The 26,865-nt window shown below is 45.3% G+C and overlaps 1 protein-coding gene across 1 annotated transcript in view; it reads right to left on the bottom strand.

The window, feature by feature from the left end:
• Positions 1–1,265: 1,265 nt before the first annotated feature.
• The window catches only part of TTLL9 (tubulin tyrosine ligase like 9), a 73,569-nt gene continuing 47,969 nt past the window's right edge, over positions 1,266–26,865 (bottom strand). The window contains exons 6-14 of the mRNA XM_060771835.2: positions 26,432–26,500; positions 23,209–23,299; positions 20,728–20,768; positions 20,536–20,623; positions 18,562–18,620; positions 13,720–13,916; positions 8,242–8,355; positions 6,245–6,366; positions 1,266–1,775 (exon numbers count right to left, since the gene is read on the bottom strand). Coding sequence (XP_060627818.1) covers positions 1,705–1,775; positions 6,245–6,366; positions 8,242–8,355; positions 13,720–13,916; positions 18,562–18,620; positions 20,536–20,623; positions 20,728–20,768; positions 23,209–23,299; positions 26,432–26,500 — 852 coding nt within the window. The 3' untranslated portion in view covers positions 1,266–1,704. The remainder of the gene's footprint in view (positions 1,776–6,244; positions 6,367–8,241; positions 8,356–13,719; positions 13,917–18,561; positions 18,621–20,535; positions 20,624–20,727; positions 20,769–23,208; positions 23,300–26,431; positions 26,501–26,865) is intronic.

Genomic DNA, 26,865 nt, shown 5'->3' with positions numbered 1-26,865 from the left:
TGGGGAAAATAGAATCTTGACATTTGGGAGTTGTAGTTGCTGGGATTTATAGTTCACCTACAATCACAGAGCATTCTGCACCCCACCAACGATAGAATTGGGCCAAACCTCCCACACGGAACCCCCATGACCACCAGAGTGGGCCACAGCAAGGCGTGGCAAGGGACGGCTAGTATTGTATATAAATAAATAAATACTTTGAATGGGAGAAAGGAAGAAACAATAAAATCCCGGTTCAGGAAATTAGACCAGATTGCTAAATCTGATCAGTCCTTTCCATTTGAATTTTTAAGCATCCCTTTTTCCTACCAGTAGATGGTGCATTTCACCACTGGTGGCTTTACTGTAAAATCTCCAGTTTGTATATTAAGAGGACACACCAACAAACAGGATCAGCTTTGTCTGTTGAAAACTAGGAAAATGGGGTTTATATATCTTGAATGTCCAGGGTGGGATAGAGAATTCTTTGTCTGTATTGTCGAAGGCTTTCATGGCCGGAATCACTGGGTTGTTGTAAGTTTTTTCAGGCTAGATGGCCATGTTCTAGAGGCATTTTCTCCCTCACCACCTCTGAGGATGCCTGCCATAGATGTAGGCAAAACGTCAGGAGAAAATGCCTCTAGAACATGGCCATATAGCCCGAAAAAACCTACAACAACCCAGAACTTTGTCTGTTGGAGGTAGGTATGAATGTTTTCAATTGGCCACCTTGATTAGCACTGAATGGCTTAGCAGTTTCAAGGTCTGGCTTCTTACTACCTGGGGGAATCCTTTGTTGAGAGGTGATTAGTTGTCCCTGATTGTTTCTTGTCTGGAGTTCCCCTGCTTCTGAGTGTTGTTCTTTATTTACTGTTATGATTTTAGAGTTTTTTAATACTGGTAGCCAGATTTTGTTCATTTTCATGGTTTCTTCCTTGAAACTGCTAGGCCATTCAATGCTAATCAAGATGGCCAATTGAAACATTCACACCTAACTCAAACAGACAAAAAAAATTTTTTTTCCATCCTGGACATTCCACAGATAAATAAACCCAATTTTCCTAGTTTCCAACAGACCTCACAACCTCTGAAGATGCCTGCCATAGATGTGGGTGAAATGTCAGGAGAGAATGCTTCTGGAACATGGCCATACAGCTTGAAAAACTTACAACAACCCAGTGATTCCAGCCATGAAAGCCTTCAATGATACATTCTCTGATAAGCCATTAAGGTAGCCATAAGTCTTGAAGGCACACGACAACAACTCCTTGAGCCAACTCAGCTGGTTTCTGGATTCTTAGCAGAACTAAGGCAATAATTTTTATTGGTATGTGATTTAAAGTCAAGAGTGGCTTGGGATGTTCAGCCACCAACAGAGATGAAGGCAGCCGTTCCGATGCCAGCAATGTGGAGAGCCCCCTCCAGTCCTTATTCTCTGCTGGTGCCACCTTCATTATGCTTGTCCTAGCAGACAGCCGTGCATCTGCTTTCTGGAGCCAATGCTCAAAATTAAGGCCCTGGCAACCTTGCAAAAAGTCACCCTGTGCCTTGGCCTGGTCTGCCGTTGTGCTCCATTGATGTTCTCCCAAAATCTCCCCCCCAAACGAAGAGAAATCCAGCAGCTTTACACCGAGGCAGCCAAGTCAACCAAGGATCTTCTGTAGGAAAGAAGCTTCCCTCCTGCTTTGGCCCTTGGGTGGCTTTTGTCTGTCCTCCCTCTGAGGGTTAAACTTTATGCTGGGATTGAAAGGACTTAAAAAGCTGCTTCAGGTGTTTCTTCCTGTCGTTGTTGTAACCTGGAATGAAAACGATAACAAGGCATTTGCATTTGGCTTGTCTCTGCAGAGAAGGAAGAAGAGAATCTGGCCCTTTGACTGATTGACAGCACTTCAGTCCGTCAGTATGAAAGGACCACCGCATGAAATGCTGAAGGCACTTCGCCCCTTCTCAGCAAAGATAACTCCATACACACACACACACACACACATACATATTGATAAATATACGTATACATCCATACACACACACATATTTATATATATACACACACACACATATATACATATCGATACATACACACATACATACGTATACACATACACACATATTTATATATATACACACACACTTATATATATCGATACAGACATATACATACGTACACATATGTACATATATATATATATACATATCAATACAGACACATACATACATACACACATATATTTATATATACACACACATATATACAATTGATACAGACATACACACACACATATGTAAACACACATATATATATCGATGCACAAATACATACGCAGACACACACATATATATATACACACACATATATACATATCAATACATACACACATACGTACACACACATATATATACACACATATAAACATATCGATACATACACATATACATATGTAGACACATACACACATATATTTATATACACAAATATATATACATATTGATACAAACATATACATACGTACACACATATATACATATCGATACTGACCCATATACATCGGTACACATACACATATATATATATACACACACATATATACAATCAATACAGACATATATACACACATTTGTTGTTGTTGTTCATTCGTTCAGTGGTCTCCGACTCTTCGTGACCTCATGGACCAGCCCACGCCAGAGCTCCCTGTCGGCCGTTACCACCCCCAGCTCCCTCAAGGTCAGTCCAGTCACTTCAAGGATGCCATCCATCCATCTTGCCCTTGGTCGGCCCCTCTTCCTTTTGCCTTCCACTTTCCCCAGCATAATTGTCTTCTCTAGGCTTTCCTGTCTCCTCATGATGTGGCCAAAGTACTTCAACTTTGTCTCTAGTATCTTTCCCTCCAGTGAGCAGTCGGGCTTTATTTCCTGGAGGATGGACTGGTTGGATCTTCTCGCAGTCCAAGGCACTCTCAGAACTTTCCTCCAACACCACAACTCAAAAGCATCGATCTTCCTTCGCTCAGCCTTCCCTAAGGTCCAGCTCTCACATCCATAGGTTACTACAGGGAATACCATGGCTTTGACTAGACAATGGATCTTTGTTGCCAGTCTGATGTCTCTACTCTTTACTATTTTATCGAGACTGGACCTTGCTCTCCTCCCAAGAAGTAAGCGTCTTCTGATTTCCTGGCCACAGTCTGCATCTGCAGTCATCTTTGCACCTAGAAATACAAAGTCTGTCACGGCCTCCACGGTTTCTCCCTCTATTTTCCAGTTGTCAATCATTCTTGTTGCCATAATCTTGGTTTTTTTGACGTTTAGCTGCAACCCGGCTTTTGCGCTTTCTTCTTTCACCTTGATTAGAAGGCTCCTCAGCTCCTCCTCGCTTTCGGCCATCAGAGTGGTGTCATCTGCATATCTGAGGTTGTTAATGTTTCTTCCAGCAATTTTTACCCCAGCTTTGCATTCATCCAGCCCCGCACATCGCATGATGTGTTCTGCATACAAGTTAAAAAGGTTGGGTGAGAGGATGCAGCCTTGCCGTACGCCTTTCCCAATCTGGAACCAGTCTCCTGTTCCATGGTCAGTTCTTACTGTTGCTACTTGGTCCTTGTACAGATTCCTCAGGAGAGAGACAAGGTGGCTTGGGATGCCCATCCCACTAAGAACTTGCCACAATTTATTATGATCCACACAGTCAAAGGCTTTAGAATAGTCAATGAAGCAGAAGTAGATGTTTTTCTGAAACTCCCTGCCTTTCTCCATTCTCCAGCGGATATTGGCAATCTGGTCTCTCGTTCCTCTGCCTTTTCTAAACCCAGCTTGAACATCTGGCAACTCTCGCTCCATGTATTGCTGGAGTCTTCCTTGCAGGATCTTGAGCATTACCTTACTGGCATGAGAAATAAGGGCCACTGTACGGAAGTTTGAGCAGTCTTTCGCATTTCCCTTTTTTGGTATGGGGATATAAGTTGATTTTTTCCAGTCTGATGGCCATTCTTGTGTTTTCCATATTTGCTGGCAAATGGCATGCATCACCTTGACAGCATCATCTTTTAAGATTTTAAACAGTTCAGCTGGGATCCTGTCGTCTCCTGCTGCCTTGTTGTTTGCAATGCTTCTTAAGGCTCATTCAACCTCACTCCTCAGGATGTCTGGTTCTAATTCATTCACCACACCGTCAAAACTATCCTCAATATTATTATCCTTCCTATACAGATCTTCTGTATAGTCTCGCCACCTTCTCTTGATCTCTTCAGCTTCTGTTAGGTCCCTGCCATCTTTGTTTCTTATCATACCAATTTTTGCCTGAAATTTACCTCCAATGTTTCTAATATTCTGGAAGAGGTCTCGTGTCCTTCCTATTCTGTTGTCTTCTTCCACTTCCATGCATTGCTTATTTTAAAATAGTTCCTTATCTCTTCTGGCTAACCTCTGGAATTGAGCATTTAACTGGGCATATCTCCCATTATCCCTGTTTCCTTTATACACACATACACACACATATATATGCACACATACACATAAATACATATCGATAGACACATACATATGTACACACATACACACATATATATGTAAATACGCATATACATATCGATACATACACATATACACACACACATATATACATATCGATACATACACACATACGTACGTACACCCACACACACATATATACATATCGATACATACACATATACATATGTACACACATGCACACAGACTTCCAAAGGAAGAGGGAGAGGGAATCGAGAGCTCTAAGCACCAAGCCGAGTGCGGTCCATGAAACCCAGAGGACATTTAAGGAATCTTTTCAAAGGGAAACCTCCTGAGGGCTTGGACGTGATGCTCAAAACAGCAGAGTGATCGTGGTTTTCCTTTCAAAGGATGACTGACTATATTGGCATCAGGCTGCTCACTGAATCTCAGGCTGATCCTTGATTTGTAAAGTAGTGGCCAGAGTCCTACTTTATTGCAAGGGAACCTAACTTGATGATCCTGGAATTAGATAGCAGCCATACAATATTGCCTAGTTAGATAATGTGTATTGTCTGCTTTCTCAGAACGACCAGAGCAAATCCCACAAATCTCAGGGAAAGATCAAGCTGTGGGAAAGCATGAATCAGGGCTGGATTATCAACGGTTCAATGGGTGCTTGCGGTGTTACGCTGCCTAGTTAGATAACCGCAGTGTTGTGCGGCCAAGCAAATGCTGTGCATTGATGTGCAATGCATGACCATGCAGAATGGGTAACTCCGCCTTTGCAATCTTGACGCGAACACAGTTGTTTGGCGTTGAGCAAAAATGGCCAGCTGCTTTCACAAGGGAACGTACACTTGCTTATGTCACCAACAGGATGCCAGCCAACCACTGCTATCTAGAGATGGCAAGTCTGCATGCCTTACTGAGGCCACATGTCTAGAAAGAGCAAAGGACAGAGCCTGAAGCCTCTTCTAACTCTCCACCCCGAGAGGTACTGTGCTGGTACAGCTGTACCTGAAGCTCCCACTTTATTTGCCTTGTATTAAGTGTCTGCTTGCAGCCCAAAGCTTGGGATTCTGCAGAAGGGTGGCTTCCTGTTAAAGTTTGCAGTTATACGGCAGGCCCCCTGTCCATCATCGTTAAGTTTGGTTCCGCCCCCTGTTCAGGACAATTATGAAGGGAAGGGAGCCATTTTCAATCAGTCTCAGCAAGGAAGTGTACAGGACGTGTACAGACTTCTCCTGTACAAAGGCTTCAACCCTTAAGACCTCCCGGAGGAGAACAGTCTTAAGAGCAAAAGGATTCCCAAAGATTCCCAGGGAAACAGCCCTAAAGCTCTGAGGAATTTCAAAGGGAAAACCAGCTTTGAATATCTAAGAACTCCAGCTGAAATGACTACAGGCCTACTGGTAGGTCCACTCGGTGCTTTGAGACGCAGTTCAACCCGGTAGTGGAGCCCACATCAGTTAGGTTTAGGTTCACAGTTAGCCTGGGAGAAGTTTGGAAAGGGATTTTCCTTTAGAGTAAAAGTAACAGTTGGAAGCCACCAGTTGCACAAAAGCCTGGAAGCATTTGTTTAACCCTTTGAAGACAAAGGAAGTTTCTGTTGATTGTTCACCAATAAAATACTTTGTTATATTTCACAAGCCCTCTAAAGACTGTTTATGGTGAAAAGCCTTACAAATTTCTCTTCGGGCCCTCTGGCTTCCTTCTGGGCTAAAGTTGCACGTCCTGTTTTAAAAGCAATTCGTTTCAAGCCCAGCGCACAACAGAACAGGCCCACCCTGCCAATAAATACCTAGGTGTGTGTTTGCCACAAATCCAGTCATTGGCGTATCCAGATTCCCATCTTCTCGGCTGACAGGGCCATCGTTCCATATCAGGTCAAAGCCTCCAACTCGCTTCTCCTTCCCCGTCAACCTATAGTGGGGAAAATCCATATGTTAGGTACAGGGTTTTTTGGCAGGGTAGAGCAGGCATGGGCAAATGTTGGCCCTTCCAGGTGTTTTGGACTGCAACTCCCATAATTCCTAACAGCCTACTGACTTGATGTAAGTTTTCGGGGTGTATGGCCATGTTCGGTATGGTCAGGAGACGCTTCCTTCTTGGGAGGTGAGCAATGTCCAATCTCGATAAGATAGTGAAGAGTAGAGACATCACACTGGCAACGAAGATCCGCATAGTTAAAGCAATGGTAGTCCCCGTAGTCACCTACGGATGTGAGAGCTGGACCAAAGGGAAGGCTGAGTGAAGGAAGAGGAGATGGTTTTGAACTGTGGTGTTGGAGGAAAGTTCTGAAAGTGCCTTGGGCCGCGAGAAGATCCAACCAGTCCATATTTCAGGAAATAAAGCCTGGCTGCTCACTGGAGGGAAGGATATGAGAGGCCAAGATGAAGTACTTTGGCCACATCATGAGAAGACAGGAAAGCTTAGAGAAGATGATTATGCTGGGGAAAATGGAAGGAAAAAGGAAGAGGGGCCGACCAAGGGCAAGATGGATGGATGGCATCCTTGAAGTGACTGGACTGACCTTGAAAGAGCTGGGGGTGGTGACGGCCGACAGGGAGCTCTGGCATGGGCTGGTTCATGAGGTCATGAAGAGTTGGAAACGACTGAACGAATGAACAACATGGCCATGTTCCAGAAGCATTCTCCTTGTCGCAACTCAGGGTAGTTTTCACCTTGCTCAAGACACCACCACACACCAGAGCTGTAGGTTTGGTAGTTTATTGAGAAAAAGCAAAATCAAAACAGAGAAATAAAGATGCAAAAGTTCAATAGGCAAAACAGAGTCTTAAATGCAAAGGCAAGGTTCCCAAGATCCACAGGCAAATAACATGAAGCGTAATCCCTTAACAATGGTCAAACAAGAGTCCATCATAGACAGGTAGAATCAGGATCAGAATCAAGTCTCAAAGAAGCCAGAAGTATTCCACAAAAGCCAAGGTAATTGCACAGAAGTTAACGGGTAAGAAGCAACATTCTACTGACAAGAAATGCCTGTCAGCTACATCATTAAATAAGGTTCCCTGACATGAAAGCATTGCGTTGACCTTTGGCTTCCCGCTTGCTGGCCAGGCGTGTGCTTCTGCGAACCCTGAATTGCAAACAATCCTGTCTGCTTATTAATTTACCATTATCTTCAAGGCTATACAACTCCTTATCTTGGCCCAGCTAGGCCAGATCACTCTGGGAACCAAAAGGAGTCCCCACCTGCACTTGTGGGATTTCACTATCTCTAAAGGCACATTCAATTCCCTGGGGAACAAGCTTGCTGTTTCTTCTTCAGAAGCCACACTATCAGCCCCATCTGAAACATGTACAGGAATCCGTAACCCACCAGCCTTCTTGTCATCCTGCAGAAAGTCAGGCTCAGAAGGCCCACCCAGCAGGTTCAGTTTCAGACTCAGACTGAGCCACAACACTCCTGACGTTTCGCCTGCAGCTATGGCAGGCACCCTCAAATGATGTGAGGACTCCTGGAAAGCCTTTGACAATACAGCCTACTAGCTGTTAGGAATTGTGGGAGTTACAGTCCAAAACACCTAGTTGGCCAAAGTTTCCCCATGCCTGGGGTAAAGGGTGAATCTGGTGGCTTCAAGGTCTAAATTCTGCAGCTAGATTAAAACACGAAAATAGTTGCAAAGATGTAAGTACACGGTCTTTCACTTTACGTCTATCTATCCTAACATGCTCTTCACTTTATTAAATCTACTTTAGCATGAACAGATCTAAGCAAAACAAGATTTACACTGAAAACCTGCCAAATTGGGTTCCCCTCCGGGTGCCACTCACCTGCCTTCCATGTCCACGATGTTCAGGGTGTCCTCCAGAAGACTGGTCTTGAGTTCATAATCCTCCTGGCTGCTGGCGGTGAGCGAAGGGGACGCGTTCACCTCTAGTAGCCACCTGCCCAACAGAATGAGGGGGAAAACTGTCCTCCATCTACCTTTACCAGCCTGAAGCTTACATGCAAAAAAGGTGGGTTTGGACTGGGTGGGTTTTTGTGCAGTGATGGACCCAAGCAGATCTGGAAACCAAGAATCTCGACGGCTTAGGCAGCTCAGCATGTTCCACTTGAAGAAGAGAAGGTCGAGACAGGACATGAGAGTCGTGTTCGAACATTTGAAAGGATGTCATACTGAAGATGGAACAAGCTTTTTTTCTGCTGCTATAGAGACTAAGACTAAGACACAGAGCAATTGGTTCAAAGTGATTCTTTCTAAACCAGTGGTTCTCAACCTTTCTAACACCGGGACCCCTAAATATGGTTCCTCATGTTGTAGTGGCCCCCAACCATAAAATTATTTTCGTTGCTCCTTTATAACTGTAATTTTGCTACTGTTACAAATCGTAATGTAAATATCTGATATGAAGGATGTGTTTTAATTGTTACAAATTCAACATAATTAAAGCATCATGATTAATCAGAAAAAAATATGGATTCGCAGAACCTTCAACTGATTCAGCACTGACTTCCACAGTCCACTGAGATCTCCACACAGAACTCCTGAATGGCGAGAATGTGAGTCAGGCGAGGCGGGCTTTGCGCAAGGCCAGGCCTCTTGCGCGAAGGAGCCCTCACCTGGCCCGCACCCTTGGGGCGGGGCCAACGGAGGCGGCCTCGCGACCCCTCTGAAATGGCCAGGCAAACCCCCTGGGGGTTGCAACCCCCAGGTTGAGAACCGCTGTTCTAAACATTAGGAAGAAATTCCGGAGTCTGAGCTGTCCAACCATGAAATGTGTTGCCTCCCAGATCAGGAATTGAGACCATAAGATTAAATCCACCACACTGGACTGTGAGAAAAACAATCCTTTTTTATTGATGAAAAATGGTTACAAAAGAAAGGTAAATGCAAAGTCAAAAAGCCACAGTAGAAACTCAGCGGTCAGGAAAAATCTTTGAACTTGAGCAAAATTCCAAAAACAACAATACAAAAACCCGGAACCTGTTAGCATATCACTAACCGTACTTGAAAACTAGAAGCCTCTGGGAATGCAGGCCATGGAACACAGGAAAACGCCAAGGTACTGCCTCAGTCTAAAACGTTGCTTGATCTAACAAGACAACCGGGGGGAGGCCCCTTAAACTAAAGAAACTATTTCTTGAAACGCCTCCAGACTTTGAAGCCTCCCTCTCCCGTAATCTATTTGACCTTCGTAGAAACTGTGATTCACTCCTGTTTTTCCAAATCTGTTCTCTTCGGTCCTCATTAAAAAACCCAGGTGTGATTCCCTCTGGAGAGCTATCACGGCTTGATTCTAAAACATTCTCATCAGGCTGTTTAGTTTCACTTTCCCTGCCACTGACCTCAGCATCAACAGTTTCAACACTATCAGGGAAAGATACATGTTCAGTGACTTGCTCGGTTGCATCAGGAAATACAATCAGAGAATCAGGTTCACACAGAGATTGAGGCTAAGGTTCACACTGAGGCTGAACCCCAACAAAATGTGTGATGGAATCTCCTTCCCTGGAGGTTTTTATACAGAAGCTGGATGGGTATCTGTTGGGAGGGCTTAAATTGTGTCTTTCTGCCTGGCAGAAGGGGATTGAGTTGGATGGTTGTGAGTGTCTCTTCCAACTCCATGATTCTATGATCAGAAGTGGACCAGAATCCAGGGAAACTCATGCTGGAACGAATCAGTTTATAAATCATGAATCTGCTAGATTCCTTTCCATTCATGGTTACTGTCGGGTGTCCTTAAGTCAATCCCTTCATAGGGCTTTCTTGGTAAGATTCGTTCAGAGGAAATGTGCCTTTGCCTTCCTTTGGGGATGAGAGTGGGACATGCCCCATGTCATCCAGTGGGATTCCAGGTCTGAGAACCCCCACCTTCCAGAGATTGAAGTCCAACACTGCAGAGTCAACAGCCTTCATGTTGACTCTAATGTATGGCAAACCTGTAACAGTTTTTTCATGGAAAGGTTTCATCAGAGGTCATGATGGGGGTGTCATAGGGGTCACCAAAGACCATCAGAAAACTCAGTATCTTCTGTTGGTCATGGGGGTTCAGTGTGGGAAGTTTGGTTCAATGCCATCGTTGGTGAAGTTCAGGATGCTCTTTGATTGTAGATGAACTATAAATCCCAGCAGCTACAACTCCCAAATGTCAAGGTCTATTTTCCCCAAACTCCACCAGTGTTCACATTTGGACATATTGGGTATTCATGACAAGTTTGGTCCAGATCCATCTTTGTTTGAGTCCACAGTGCTCTCTGGATGGAGGTGAACTGCAACCCCAAAATGTCAATGCCTACCAAGCCCCTCCAATATTTTCTGCTGGTCATGGGAGTTCTGTGTGCCAAGTTTGGTTCAACTCCATTGTTGGTGGAGTTCACAATGCTCTTTGATTGTAGGTGAACTATAAATCCCAGCAACTACAACTCCCAAATGACAAAATTAACCCTCCCAACCTCACCAGTATTCAAATTTGGGCGTATTGGGTATTTGTGCCAAATTTGGTCCAGTGAATGAAAATACATCCTGCATATTAGATATTTACATTATGATTCATAACAGGAGCAAAATTACAGTTGTGAAGTAGCAAAGAAAATAAATTTTTGGTTGGGGGTCACCCCAACAACTGGAACTGTATTAAGGGGTCGTGGCATTAGGAAGGTGGAGAACTACTGGCTTAATGGGTAAAACTTCTCCAAAGTGCCCCTTTGAGTTTCCATAACTGGGTGGCAATTTGAACCATAACTTCCTGGAGTCCCGGTCCAACACTCAAATCGCCACAATGGCTCTTGTTTATTTCTTATATTGAAATGGATTATAGCAGCCATCAAAAATCTGGGGGGGGGGGGGGGGGACTCTGTTCCCGGTTTGGGAAGTGTTATTTCCTGTTTAATTGCGTAGCACTTACCGTATAAGACGACTGGGCTTATAAGACGACCCCCAACTTTTCCAGTTAAAATATAGCGTTTGGGATATACTTGCCGTATAAGACTACCCCTCTTCCAATGCACACCAAATAAAAAATTTAAAAGCATCAGATTTGATTTCAATATGGGAATTTTCCTATTATTGTCCCTCCTTCTCTGCCTCTCAGATCTCGCACATGTGCACCTGCACCGCTTCACAGCAGTCTTCAGGAGCGAGATCTGAGAGGCAGAGGAGGAGGTACACTAATAGGATACAAGGGTGGGCCAGGCAGGTAAAAGAGGTGTGTTTTCTGGGCCAAGAGCCACTCTATCTCTTTTTTCCATACCCCGGGCGCCCCGGATGCCCGCAGCTTGCTTACTTACTTAGGCGATCCCTCGTTGGACGAGTAAGATGGTCTTCCATTATGCGTTTCCTTGTGGGTTCGTAGGTGGCTGTGGAGCCCTATTCTTGACCCGCATCTTCTCCCACAGTGAAGGCATTGGTTTCCAGGTGGAAGGCGGTCCCGGTCGGGGTTGGCTTTACGCGCCTTCCTCCTGGCACGTATCTCTCTTTCACCCTCCATTCGTGCCTCTTCAAATTCTACAGCACTGCTGGTCACATCTGAACTCCAGCTGGAGCACTCAAGGGCCAGGGCTTCCCAGTTCTCAGTGTCTATGCCAGAGATTTTAAGGTTGGCTTTGAGCCCATCTTTAAATCTCTTTTCCTGTCCTCCAACATTCCGTTTTCCATTCTTGTGTTCAGAGTAGAGCAACAGCTTTGAGAGACGGTGGTTGGGCATCCAGAAAATGTGGCCGGTCCAGCGGAGTTCATGGCGGAGGACCATCGCTTCAATGCTGGTGGTCTTTGCTTCTTCCAGCACACTGACGTTTGTCCGCTTGTCTTCCCAGGAGATTTGCAGGATTTTCCGGAGGCAGCGCTGATGGAATCGTTCCAGGAGTTGCATGTGACGTCTGTAGACAGTCCACGTTTCGCAGGCATATAGCAGGGTTGGTAGGACAATAGCTTTGTAGACTAGCACCTTGGTATCCCTACAGATGCCCGCAGCTTGCTCCGCCCTTCACTTACACCTTCCCGGTGAGGTGCCCCTTCACCTCACCATCGGGACCACATTAAGTACACAAATCCTGATTTTTCTTCTATCGTACTTGTACAGCGTCACCCTTAATGCTTTCATACAGTCGCTGCATATGGCAGGGACGTGGCCACCGGCATTTTTGAGCTCCCCCCACCATATGCAGCAACCACAGATTCTCCACTCCGGATTGGAAGTTTCAGCACCTGCTCTATAAGATGACTCCTTCTCTGCCTCTCAGATCTCAAAGTATAAGACTACTCCCACATATGATGACTCCCATGCGTAAGACTACTCCCACATATAAGATGACTCCCATGCATAAGGCTACTCCAGCATATAAGACGACTCCCATGTGTAAGACTACTCTCGCATATAAGATGACCCCTGACTTTTGAGAATATTTTCTTGGGTTAAAACGTAGTCTTACACGCCAGAATATACGGTACTTTGAAAATAGTTATTACAGAAGCTTTGTTTTTGTGACTGTCACAAACTAGGTTGAATTGGTTGGATCTCTTATGAGTTATTTACTGAAAGACAATAGCAAAATATGCTGCGGGATGCCCTGCAGAAGCAAAGTTTTTGCGGTTTAATCAACTTTTTCCATGTTTCTATGATGACAGAACCATGTAAGAACTGGCATTTATAACCCAGGAACAAAAATTGTGTTACACAGAGTAACTTAAGCTATGGATTTCTTCTGCCCAGATGAGTTCTTGGGAAAAATTCCCAAAATAAGCCAAATAGCTGTATTGCAAAGTGCTTGTTTTGCAGAGTCCAGTTCTGTACGGTGCCAGGGTATGTTCTGGCTGCTCTGAGTCCAGCCGCCGAGAGGGCAGAGCTCAGGGCTGGCTGCTCCAGACTGTGGCTGCTGCTTGGCGTCTGGCTCATCGGCTCCTTTCAAAGAGAGCGGTCCCCAAAGGCCACGGCAAAGGCACGGCAGCAGGATGACAGGCCATCACAAGTGCTAATGGAGCCGGCAACAACTACAGCGTCATGGCAGGGAAAGAAGAGAAGGGAAAGGAGCAGAAGAAAGAGCCGGACCAAGAAGACCCAAGATTTTAACTTGGCAAAAGAAGACGGAGATGGGACATGAGTCACGTTGAAATATTTGACTCCAAAAAGTTATTATAATCATCTATATAAATAAAAATGTAATGTTCGTTTGTGGGATTAACGTAACTCAAAAACCACTGGATGAAATGACATGAATCTGGACACCTTCCAGTTTGTCAATATTTCCCTGCTTCCACCCATGGTCTGCACCCCAAACCCAATTCATGGCCTCCCCCTTTCCCTCTTCCTTACGGCTTCAGGTCCTGGTCGATGAGGATGTCGTAGCCGTAGAGCTCGAAGCAGTGCTTGTCGCTGATGATCACTTTCTGGACGCTCTGCAGGCTCTTGATGAAGATGTTGTCCATCTCGGAAAAGAGGATCTCCACCGCTTCCGCCCCGTGTTTGGCCGTCAGGAAGAGGCGGAACTTCTGGATCATCCACTTGCAGCCCTGTTCCAATAAAGAAGGAGCCACGGGGCTGTAATGTGAGACAGCAGGGCACTTGGGTTTCAAATCCCCCACTTATTCTAGCCCCATGGACATTGTCCTGACCTGGCTGAAGAACTGTAAAGACCCCAGTTTCCCTCTGATCTTGAAAACTAAGCAGGGTCAGACTTGGTCAATACTCAAATGAAGGGCTGCCTAAGAATACTAACTGCTGCAGGTATGTTTTGGAGGAAGGAACTGACAAAACTGCCCCTGAAGATTCCTGGCTTAAGAAAACTCTGAAACACAAAGACTTGAAGGCATGCACAAAAACATGATTTCACCTTGGTCCTTTTGCTCCAAATGCTGAAGGCTATTAACTTCAAGGACCATGGGAAATAGTACCTTTTTGGATTGTGACTCCCAGCATCCCTGTGCTGTCTGGGGGATTCTAGAAGTGGCGATCGACATTCCTCCATCAATGTTTAACATTTTGCACAAATGATCAAGAGTCTGGAGAACAAGCCCTATGACGAGTGGCTTAAGGAGCTGGGCATGTTTAGCCTGAAGAAGAGAAGGATGAGAGGAGATATGATAGCCATGTATAAATATGTGAGAGGCAGTACGTGTGAAAAAGATCTTGGAGTCCTCGTGGACACCAAGTTAAACATGAGCCAACAATGTGATGTGGCAGCAAAAAAAGCCAGTGGGATTTTGGCCTGCATCAAGAGGAGCATAGTGTCTAGATCTAGGGAAGTCATGCTCCCCATGCTCTATTCCGCTCTGGTTAGACCACACCTGGAATATTGTGTCCAATTCTGGGCACCACAATTCAAGAGAGATATTGACAAGCTGGAATGTGTCCAGAGGAGGGCGACTAAAATGATCAAGGGTCTGGAGAACAAGCCCTATGAGGAGCGGCTTAAGGAGCTGGACATGTTTAGCCTGAAGAAGGAAGGCTGAGAGGAGACATGATAGCCATGTATAAATATGTGAGAGGAAGCCACAGGGAGGAGGGAGCAAGCTTGTTTTCTGCTTCCTTGGAGACTAGGACGCAATGGAACAATGGCTTCAAACTACAAGAGAGGAGATTCCATCTGAACACGAGGAAGAACTTCCTGACTGTGAGAGCTGTTCAGCAGTGGAACTCTCTGCTCCGGAGTGTGGTGGGGGCTCCTTCTTTGGAAGCTTTTAAGTAGAGGCTGGATGGCCATCTGTCAGGGGTGATTTGAATGCAATATTCCTGCTTCTTGGCAGAATGGGGTTGGACTGGATGGCTCATCAGATCTCTTCCAACTCTTTGATTCTATGATTCTATGATCAGCCACTGCCAGAAGGGGCACAGTTTAATATATGCTGACGATCGTGCCATCACTACCCAAGCAGTTAGCTTTGAAATGCTTGAACAGAAGCTCTCTGAACTTCTAGGTACTCTTATTGCCTCTTACAGAGAAAACCAGCTGATTCTTAATCCATCTAAAATGCAGATGTGTGCTTTTCATCTTAAAAACAGACAGGCATCTCGAGCTCTGAGGATCACAAGGCAGCGCAGAACTCAGGAGCCTCATGTGACCTCTATCTTGTCTGATTTTCTTGTTGGAAGGAAGAAACATCAACACTTGTATATGGAGCAGTTAGGGGCAAAGAGAATCCTGTGGTGCATGCCTACTCTCTTGATTCCACCTGTTTCACAGATCTATATAACCCATTGTATATTGCTGCCTGCCTGCAGTTAGAGGTCACTTCTTTCTTGGCAGGGGGTTGGACTGGATGGCCCATGAGGTCTCTTCCAACTCTATGATTCTATGACTCTATGATTCCAGAAGTCTTTAGTGCTTTGTTTGAGCATCATGGTGCTTATCTCTGCCTCAAGGTGACTAACACTCTGCACTAGCAAATCTTGTCCCTTTCTTTTGTCTATCTACTCTTTTATCTGGGAGTTGCATCTATGCTGACGATCGTGCCATAACCACTCAAGCAGAGAGCTTTGAAATGGTTGAACAGAAGCTCTCCGAAGCTCTACGTGCCCTTACTGCCTATTACAAGGAAAATCAGCTGATTCTTACTCCATCTAAAACAAAGTCATGTTCTTTTCATCTTAAGACAAATTAGCATCTCGAGGTATTGTTGAAGGCTTTCATGGCCGGAATCACTGGGATGTTGTAGGTTTTTTCAGGCTATATGGCCATGTTGTAGAGGCATTTTCTCCTGATGTTTCACCTGCATCTATGGCAAGCATCCTCAGAGGTAGTGAGCATCCTCACTACCCCTGAGGATGTTTGCTATAGATGCAGGCGAAACATCAGGAAAAAATACCTCTACAACATGGCCATATAGCCCGAAGAAACCCACAACAACCCAAACATCTCAAGCTCTGAGGATAACCTGGAAAGGGATCACACTGGAGCATTGCCACACACCTAAATACCTGGGACTTACCCTGGACTGTTATCTGACCTACAAGAAGCACTGCTTGAATATCAAACAAAAAGTGGGCGCTAGAAACAAAATCATATGAATGCTGACTGGCAAAACCTGGGGATCACAACCAGACACAGTGAAGACATCTGCCCTTGCGCTTTGCTACTCTGCTGCTGAATTTGCATGCCCAGTGTGGAACACATCTCACCACACTAAAACAGTGGATGTGGCTCTTAATGGGACATGTTGCCTTATCACAGGAAGTCTGTGACCTACACCACCGGAAAAATTACACTGTTTAGCCGGTATTGCACCACCAGACATCCGCCGAGGAGTAGCAGTCAATAATGAAAGGATCAAGGCATTTACATCTCCAGCCCATCCTCTGTTCGGATATCAACCAGCACACCAATGCCTTAAATCAAGAAATAGTTTTCTAAGATCTATAGAGACACTCGCTGGGATACCTCAGCAAGCGAGAGTCCAAAAGTGGCAGGCTCAAACCCAGCACCTCAATCCATGGCTGATACCAAATGAGAGACTCCCTCCTGGGAACACAGAAGACTGGGTGACTTGGAAGGCGCTGAACAGACTGCGCTCTGGCACCACGAGATTCAGAGCCAACCTGAAGAAATGGGGCCACAAAGTTGAGTTCACGACATGAGAGTGTGGAGAAGAGCAAACCCCTGACCACCTTCTTGCAGCAACACCAGAGGCACTACACGTGGCCAAAGGACAGTTAGCATCATACCAAGTTTTTTTTAACTGCATCCTTGGTTTGCTTCTGATACAATGAATAAATAATCCAAAAAAGAAAAGAAAAAACTTCCCAGAAGGGCAGCCAACAAATTCCAGATGTAGCCAGCTGCATTTCAAGGCACAGAAGGAGTCAAACCACCCTGGAGTCTTCCTTGAATAAGAAATTAACGACACTGCCACAATCTGACAAGAGACATCAAGGCAGAGAGAGACCCTCACGCAGAGAGATCTTTATCTGTCTGTAACCTGAGTCCTTGTCCATGTTGCTGCATCCGTTGAATGAGCAACGATTTAACCTACTGTGTTGTTGTAGGTTTTCTCAGGCAAATATGGCCATGGTCTAGCAGCATTCTCTCCTGACGTTTTGCCTGCATCTATGGCAAGCATCCTCAGAGGTAGTGGGGTCTGTTGGAACTAGGAAAAAGGGTTTATATATATGTGGAATGACCAGGGTGGGACAAAGGACTCTTGTCTGCTGGACCTAGGTGTGAATGTTTCAACTGACCACCTTGATTAGCATTTGATAGCCTGGAGCAATCTTTTGTTGAGAGGTCATTAGATGTCCTTGTTTGTTTCCTCTCTGTTGTTGTGCTGTTGTAATTTTAGAGGTTTTCAATACTGGTAGCCAGATTTTGTTCGTTTTCATGGTTTCCTCCTTTCTGTTGAAATTGTCCACATGCTTCTTGTGGATTTCAATGGCTTCTCTGTGTAGTCTGACATTGTGGTTGTGAGAGTGGTCCAGCATTTCTGTGTTCTCAAATAAGATGCTGTGTCCAGGCTGGTTCATCAGGTGCTCTGCTATGACATTTAATCACCTCTCAACAAAAGTTTGCTCCAGGCACTGTCAGGCCATTATATGCTAATCAAGGTGGTCAGTTGAAATATTCCCACCTAGCTCCAGCAGACAAGAGTCCTTTGTCCCACCCTGGTCATTCCACAGATATATAAATCCTTTTTCCTAGTTCCAACAGACCTCACTACCTCTGAGGATGCTTGCCATGGATGCAGGCGAAACGTCAGGAGAGAATGCCTCTAGACCATGGCCATATAGCCTGAAAAAACCTACAACAAGCCAGTGATTCCGGCCATGAAAGCCTTCGGCAATAGATTTAATCTACATCCTCAAATCCAAAACGCTCCACACCAATAATAGAAGAGACACAGTATTTCAGATCAATCATTTCTGAGTCCTTTTGTCCTCTTTCAATTTGTATTTTTGGAGTTTCTTTGAGTGTGCTTTCTGTATTGATACTGCTTCTGTTATGAAGGTGTCTATAATCTGCATTTATGTTGAATTATCTTTATTTTTCGGCCAACTTGGGCCCTCCAGGTGTTTTGGACTGCAACTCCCACAATTCCTAACAGCCTACTGGCTGTTAGGAATTGTGGGAGTTGCAGTCCAAAACACCTGGAGGGCCCAAGTTGGCCCATGCCTGTTGTATAAGCAGCAATGTGAATGGCATCCGAATGCAATAAAACCACCGCTCACCTTCTCGGGATCGTAGTCAGGAGCCGTCTTCTGCACAGCTACGTTTGTCAGGTGAACATCTGGCAGGAAGAGGGAGGTAAGGACTCTACAGGCACCAAAAGGGAAGATCTTGGCAAGCAGAAGGCAGAATTGGCTCCAAAAACAGCCTCCCTGTAAGCGCCAGATGCCAGATGCCACTTCATTGACCCTCCTTCCTGCCTAAATAGTCTCAGATCCATCAGTGGTTTGATGGAAAACAGAGAGAAAAGAAATCTGTATTTGCATGGGAAAACACAGCAGGAAAAGGGCCATTCTGGCTTCACTGGGCAGGGAGTTCCAAAGTCACAGGAAAGCCACTGACGAGTCAGAAATGTATAGGGAAGACTTCTCCAGAATGACTCAATAGCATTTCCAACATTTCCAGAGGAAGGCAACCAAAATGATCAAGGGTCTTGAGAACAAGCCCTATGATGAGAGGCTTAAGAAGCTGGGCATGTTTACCCTGCAGAAGAGAAGGCTGAGAGGAGATATGATAGCCATGTATAAATATGTAAGAGGAAGCCACAGGGAGGAAGGAGCAAGCTTGTTTACTGCTTCCATGGAGACTAGGACGCAAAGGAACAATGGCTTCAAACTACAAGAGAGGAGATTCCATCTGAACATTAGGAAGAACTTCCTGACTGTGAGAGCCGTTCAGCAGTGGAACTCTCTGCCCCGGAGTGTGGTGGAGGCTCCTTCTTTGGAAGCTTTTAAACAGAGGCTGGATGGCCATCTGTCAGGGGTGATTTGAATGCAATATTCCTGCTTCTTGGCAGAATGGGGTTGGACTGGATGGCCCATGAGGTCTCTTCCAGCTCTATGATTCTATGCACGCATCATTCAAGTCTTCCAGCATGACTATATGGAAGGTATGGGCAAATCTGAGCCCTCCAAATGTTTTGGACTTCAACTCCCACAATTCCTAACAGCCTACTTTATTTATATTTTATTTATCGTATCGGGAGCAAAACAGTTGTATTCTATTTTTTAAAAAACACAAAGTTTGAAAACTTGGCATTTATTTATTTATCGTGTCAGGAGCAAACCAAACAGTTGTATTGCATTTTTTAACAAACAAACAAACAAAGCACAAAGTTTGCAAGTTTGGTAGTTGATTAAATGTCCTTTGACCAGTCTCTGGCCCCTTGGAGTGCCTCTGGTGTTGCTGCAAGAAGGTCCTCCATTGTGCATGTGGCAGGGCACAGGCTGCATTGCATCACGTGGTCAGTGGTTTGCTCTTCTCCACACTCGCATGTCGTGGATTCCAATTTGTAGCCCCATTTCTTAAGGTTGGCTCTGCATCTCGTGGTGCTAGAGCGCAGTCTGTTCAGCGCCTTCTAAGTTGCTCAGTTTTCTGTGTGCCCAGGGGGGAGTCTCTCCTTTGGCATCAGCCACTGATTGAGATTCTGGGTTTGAGCCTGCCACTTTTGGACTCTTGCTTCGGAGAGCTTCTCTTCAAGCATCTCAAAGCTAACTGCTTGAGAGGTGATGGCACGATCATCAGCATAGATGGAACTTTCTGTCCCTTCTGGCAGTGGCTGGTCATTTGTGTAAATGTTGAACACTCATGGAGCAAGCACGCTCCCCTGAGGCAGGCCGTTCTTCTGTCTTCGCCATCGGCTTCTTTGGCCCTGGAACTCAACAAAAAAGCTCCTGTTTTGTAGCAGATTTCCTATGAGGTGGTCTACTGACTGTTAGGAATTGTGGGAGTTGAAGTCTATAACACCTGGAGGGCCTGATATAGAGTTACATTAGGTATAATGCCAATAGTGGACTTCAGTGGCCCTCACAGGGTAGAATAAAGGCTACCTTTATCTTAGATTTATCCATTTCAGATCGGCATATTGCCCTCAACCAACCAGCCCAGCCCTGAGAAGGACAGTCTTCAAGCATTTGGTATCCAAAACAACTCCTTCTTTCACCCAGCCTTTGTGAAAACAGCACAAGTTAGGATACAATTGTCATCAATGGTATTCAAGGTGAAGCGTGTGTTGGAGAACCGAGCAAAGCCATCCCGGTACAGCCAAGCTTTGAGTGGGATATACTGCAAGAGGAAGAGGAAAAATAGTGATGGTAAAACCAGCTAAACACATCAATAGGCCAAGTTTGGGGGTTGTGGGTTTAGCGGTGCCAGGTACTAACACTTACCGACATGACGAGGACATATACCCTCAAGTCAAACTTCCGACCTGTGAACCAAAGAGAGACAGCTTTATAGAGCACCGCACCAATGCGCTATGGATTCCCTATACTCCGGCAACACAGAATGGCCTTACGTTTGTAATGTAAGCAGTGGGTTAAACCCCTGTGCCAGCAGGACTGAAGACCAACAGGTCACAGGTTCGAATCCGGGGAGAGGCGGATGAGCTCCCTCTGTCAGCTCCAGCTCCTCATGCAGGGACATGAGAGAAGCCTCCCACAAGGATGATGAAAACATCAAATCATTCGGGTGTCCCCTGGGCAACGTCCTTGCAGATGGCCAATTCTCTCACAACAGAAGCGACTTGCAGTTTCTCAAGTCGCTCCTGACACACACACACACACAAATGCTTTTCATATTGCAATGGAAAGCAGCATATGCACTGATGGCATCATGATGATGAGACCAAAGAAATATCACCCCAAAGCTGATCAGAAAATGGCTACAGCAGAGGAAAGCACCTTCATCGCCATCATGACAACCTGGTTATGTTTCCCTAGTTGCCAATTTTCCATAACCACTTAAAGCATATCAAGTGAACAGCAAGAAATCATTGGAATAACAGTTTAAAATGGCCACACTGTCAATTGGTCAACAGAGAATAAACATTGCCATCTAATCCATTGGTTCTCAACCTGGGGGTCGGGACCCGAGTCGCCAGGGAGTATCAAAGGGGTCAGCAAAGACCATCAGAAAACACAATATTTTCTGTTGGTCATGAATGTTCTGTGTGGGAAGTTTGGCCCAATTCTATCATTGGTGGGGTTCAGAATACTCTTTCATTGTAGGGAACTATACATCCTAGCAAATACAACTCCCCAATGCCAAGTCTAAAAGGTAAAGGTTGTCCCCTGACATTAAGTCCAGTCATGTCTGACTCTGGGGTGTGGTGCTCATCTCCATTTCTAAACTGAAGAGCCGGCGTTGTCCGTAGACACCTCCAAGGTCATGTGGCCGGCATGACTGCATGGAGCGCCGTTACCTTCCCGTCAGAGCGGTACCTATTGATCTACTCACATTTGCATGTTTTTGAACTGCTAGGTTGGCAGAAGCTAGGGCTGACAGCGGAAGCTCAAGCCGCTCCCCGGAATCGAACCTGTGACCTTTTGATCAACAAGCTCAGCAGCTCAGTGCTTTAACCCACTGCGCCACCGGGGGCTCCAATCTCAAGTCTATTTCCCCCAAATTCCATCAGTGTTCACATTTGGGCATATTGAATATTCGTGCCAAGTTTGGTCCAGCTCCAACATTCTTTGAGTCCACAGTGTTCTCTGGATGTAGGTGAACTACAATTCCAAAACTCAAGGTCAGTGCCCTCCAAACACTTCCAGTATTTTCTGTTGGTCATGGGAGTTCTGTGTGCAAAGTTTGGTTCAACTCCATCATTGGCCTGCATCAATAGGAGCATAGTGTCTAGATCTAGGGAAGTCATGCTCCCCATGCTCTATTCCGCTTTGGTTAGACCACACCTGGAATATTGTGTCCAATTCTGGGCATCTCAATTTAAAAGAGATATTGACAAGCTGGAATGTGTCCAGAGGAGGGCGACTAAAATGATCAAGGGTCTGGAGAACAAGCCCTATGAGGAGCGGCTTAAGGAGCTGGGCATGTTTAGCCTGAAGAAGAGAAGGCTGAGAGGAGATATGATAGCCATGTATAAATATGTGAGAGGAAGCCACAGGGAGGAGGGAGCACACTTGTTTTCTGCTGCCTTGGAGACTAGGACATGGAACAATGGCTTCCAACTACAAGAGAGGAGATTCCATCTGAACATGAGGAAGAACTTCCTGACTGTGAGAGCCGTTCAGCAGTGGAACTCTCTGCCCCAGAGTGTGGCGGAGGCTCCTTCTTTGGAAGCTTTTAAACAGAGGCTGGATGGCCATCTGTCAGGGGTGATCTGAATGCAATATTCCTGCTTCTTGGCAGAATGGGGTTGGACTGGATGATGGCCTATGAGGTCTCTTCCAACTCTTTGATTCTATGATTCTATGGTGGAGTTCAGAATGTTCTTTGATTGTAGGTGAACTACAACTCCACAGTCAGGAAGTTCTGCCCTAATGTTCAGGTGGAATCTCCTTTCCTGTAGTTTGAAGCCATTGTTCCTAGTCTCCAGGGCAGCAGAAAACAAGCTTACTCCCTCCTCCCTACAACTTCCCTTCACCCGTCTTCTTCAGGCTAAACATGCCTGGCTCTTTAAGCCGCTCCTCACATAGTTTGTTCTCCAGACCCTTGATCCTTTGAGTTGCCCTCCTCTGGACACATTCCAGCTTAGAGTCAACCTCTCCCTTGAATTGTGATGCCCAGAATTGGACACAGTGTGATTCCAGGTGTGGTTTGACCAAGGCAGAATAGAGGGGTAGCATGACTTCCGTGGATCTAGACACTAGATCCATCTCCTCCCCTTCATGACAAGCCATCCACATGCTTACCACCTATTAAATACGGGTTCTCAATGTAGCGCTGAGCCACATAATTCTCTACGGGGATTTCATCCTTCTGGTCATCTAGGCGACCACCGTCCTGTAAAATAAATACAGCAATTGGCTCACATCCAGAAGAACAAAGCTTGTGCATTAAAGATCACTGTGACCAAAAGGTCATGAGTTCGAAGCCAGCCCGGGTTGGAGTGGGTTTCCAACCAATTGTGTGTAGCCTGTTGTCGACCTTTGCAACCCGAAAGACAGTTGCATCTGTCAAGTAGGAAAATAAGGTACCACCTTAAAAAGTGTGGGGAGGCTAAATTAACTGATTTATGAGGCCATAAAGAAGACTCCAGCAAAGCATTCCAGCGGGGAAGCATGCGGGGAATGCGGAAGTGCTTCATCAGCGTCGCAGATGGACGATTAAAGCGGCAGCTCCCCTGGCGGCCAGAAAAAGTTAAATAGCCTCTGTGTATGTCTGTATATGTTGTATGTTAAAATTGGCATTGAATGTTGGCCATATATGTGTACACTGTAATCCGCCCTGAGTCCCCTGCGGGGTGAGGAGAAGGGCGGAATATAAAAGCTGCAAATAAATAAAATAAATAAATATCAAGCTGTCGAAATCTGGTTGATTACTCTGTTTTGGGTGGAGATCAGATTCAGTGTGAACTCTATAATAAGAGTCCTCTGTGATGCAGGTACAATGGGTCTTCGATATCTGCTGATTTCAGGATCACCCCGTTGATACCAAATTTGTGAAAGCTCAGGCCCCATTCTATGCAATGGCACAGAATAATGGCATCAGGTTACTGTGAGTTTTTCAGGCTGTAGCCCATGTTCCAGCAGCATTCTCTCCTAGCGTTTTGCCCACATCTGTTGCTGGCAACTTCAGAGGTTCTGTTGGCAGTGAGGCAAGTGGAGTGTATATATATATACCTGTGGAGTGTTGTTAGGAGAGAATGCTGCTGGAACAAGGCTGTACAGCCCCAAAAACTCACAGCAACCCAGTGATTCTGGCCATGAAAACCTTTGACAATACAATAATGGCATCCTTTACGTAAAATGGCAAATCAAGCTTTGCCTATTGGGATTTTTTCATGGATGGTTGTATCTGTAGATAGGGAGAGCTGGTGGTATAGTTTTCTATGAACATCAAGCAAAAAGTGGGTGCTAGAAACAATATCATACGAAAGCTGACTGGCACAACCTGGGGATCACAACCAGATACAGTGAAGACATCTGCCCTTGCGCTGTGCTACTCTGCTGCTGAGTATGCATGCCCAGTGTGGAACACACCTCACCACACTAAAAATGTGGATGTGGCTCTTCATGAGACATGCCACATTATCACGGGGTGTCTGAGCCCTACACCACTGGAGAAATTACACTGTCTAGCCGGTATTGCACCACCTGGCATCCACCGGGAAGTGGCAGCCAATAGTGAAAGGACCAAGGCAGATACATCTCCAGCTCATCCCCTGTTTGGGTATCAGCCAGCACGTCAATGACTTAAATCCAGACATAGTTTTCTAAGATCTACAGAGACAATCGCTGGAACACCTCCGCAAGCGAGAGTCCAAAAGTGGCAGGCTCAAACCCAGAACCTCAACCAATGGCTGATACCAAATGAGAAACTCCCCCCTGGGCACACAGAAGACTGGGCGACTTGGAAGGCGCTGAACAGACTGCGCTCTGGCACCACGAGATGCAGAGCCAACCTTCAGAAATGGGGCCACAAAGTGGAATCGACATGTGAGTGTGGAGAAGAGCAAACCACTGACCACCTGCTGCAATGCACCCTGAACCCTGCCACATGCACAATGGAGGACCTTCTTGCAGCAACACCAGAGGCACTCCAAGTGGCCAGATACTGGTCAAAGGACATTTAATCAACTACCAAACTCACACATTCTGTATTTTCTCTGTTTGTTTGCTTTGTTCTGTTAGAAATGTAATATAATTGATTGGCTGCCCTGACATGAGAAATAAATAAATCTATCGATTGACCTATCCCTCTATATTGCAGCAATCTTTAGATTTTTGCAACACTTGATTGTTCCAGCCCTGGAAGTGTTCCAGAGCAAATCATTTAGTTATTTATTTATTATTTATTTAAAACTTTTGTATCCCGATCTTCTCTTCCTCCGTAGAGGGACTCAGACCAGCAGAAATTAATGCACAAATACAACTAAAAACATCATAAAATCACAATAAGTTAAAATACAAACAAAATAAATACATATAAGCCAAATCGCCAAGACAGAATCAAGTTCAACTCAATCTGTCAGTGTGGTCAGTAGTTATTAGGTTACTGCTGGACTCAACCAATTATTCTGGGAATGCTATCTCCCAGAGCCAGGATTTCACTAGCTTTCTGAAGGTCAGGAGGGAAGGGGCAGACCTAATCTTCATCGGGAGAGAGTTCCATAACCGAGGGGCCACCACCGAGAAGGCCTTGTCTCTCATCCCCACCAGACGCAATTGCGAATGTGGTGCGACCGAGAGCAGGGCCCAGATGCTGTACGGTGCCATTCTCTAGGGTTGGAATGACTTTCAGGTAACTAAATGGAAGTCCTTCAGAATACATTCTTCAAATACAATTTCAACAGAAAGGAGGAAACCATGAAAACGAACAAAATCTGGCTACCAGTATTAAAAAAAACTCTGAAATTACAACAGCACAACAACAGAGAGGAAACAAACAAGGACATCTAATCACCTCTCAACAAAAGTTTGCTCTAGGCACTGTCAAGCCACTATATGCTAATCAAGGTGGTCAGTCGAAACATTCACACCTAGCTCCAACAGACAAGAGTCCTTTGTCTCACCCTGGTCATTCCACAGATATATAAACCCATTTTCCTAGTTCCAACAGACCTCACTACCTCTGAGGATGCTTGCCATAGATGCAGGCAAAACGTCAGGAGAGAATGCCTCTAGACCATGGCCATATAGCCCGAAAAAACCTACAACAACCCAGTGATTCCAGCCATGAAAGCCTTCGACAATACATTCTTCAAATAACTGTTCATACTTCCATTTGGCCCTCCTGCAGCTCTGGTTCAAGCTGAGGTTGGTTTTTCTTTCCATCATATCTCACATTCAGCTCAAAATTAGTCTTTAAGGCAGGCATGGGCAACTTTTGGCCCTCTCTCCAGGTGTTTTGGGAGTTGAAGTCCAAAACACCTGAAGGGCTTTTCTGAGAGGTGAGAAAGAGGAGGCACCTCACCTTCCTCCAGTCGATCACGTCCTTGAGTTTCCGGAAAAGAAAAATACCTCTTCCTTGAGAGCGTGCCACCTGCAAAAGGAAGGGAAAACAGTTCACACCTGTCTTACGTTTGTCTCCTTCATTCATCTCAGATCATCATGAGCATCACTGCCTCAAAATGTAAGACTATATTGGTTTCCTAATATTTTTGGAATTGCAGCCCTGGAAACTCTCTTATTCTTTCTGCCAAGGGCTCCCCTATTGAGTGTAGTATGACCTATTTTACTTAGACTGGGTGAAGCTCAGTTGAATAATATTTGGATAGCTGAAATGGCCAGAATCCTCTATCACAGTCTTCATGGCATGATGTTAAGTACACACTTAGCTACAGAACAGAAGGGCCAAGAAATGCTGCTCACGAATTGTGAAGAAGGGTAGCAAGACATTGGGAAGAG

The sequence above is a fragment of the Anolis sagrei genome, chromosome 4 (assembly GCF_037176765.1).
Source record: "Anolis sagrei isolate rAnoSag1 chromosome 4, rAnoSag1.mat, whole genome shotgun sequence".
Lineage (NCBI taxonomy): Eukaryota > Metazoa > Chordata > Lepidosauria > Squamata > Dactyloidae > Anolis > Anolis sagrei.
Note: the sequence above shows the minus strand (reverse complement) of the source record. Positions and strands in the feature narration are given on the sequence as shown.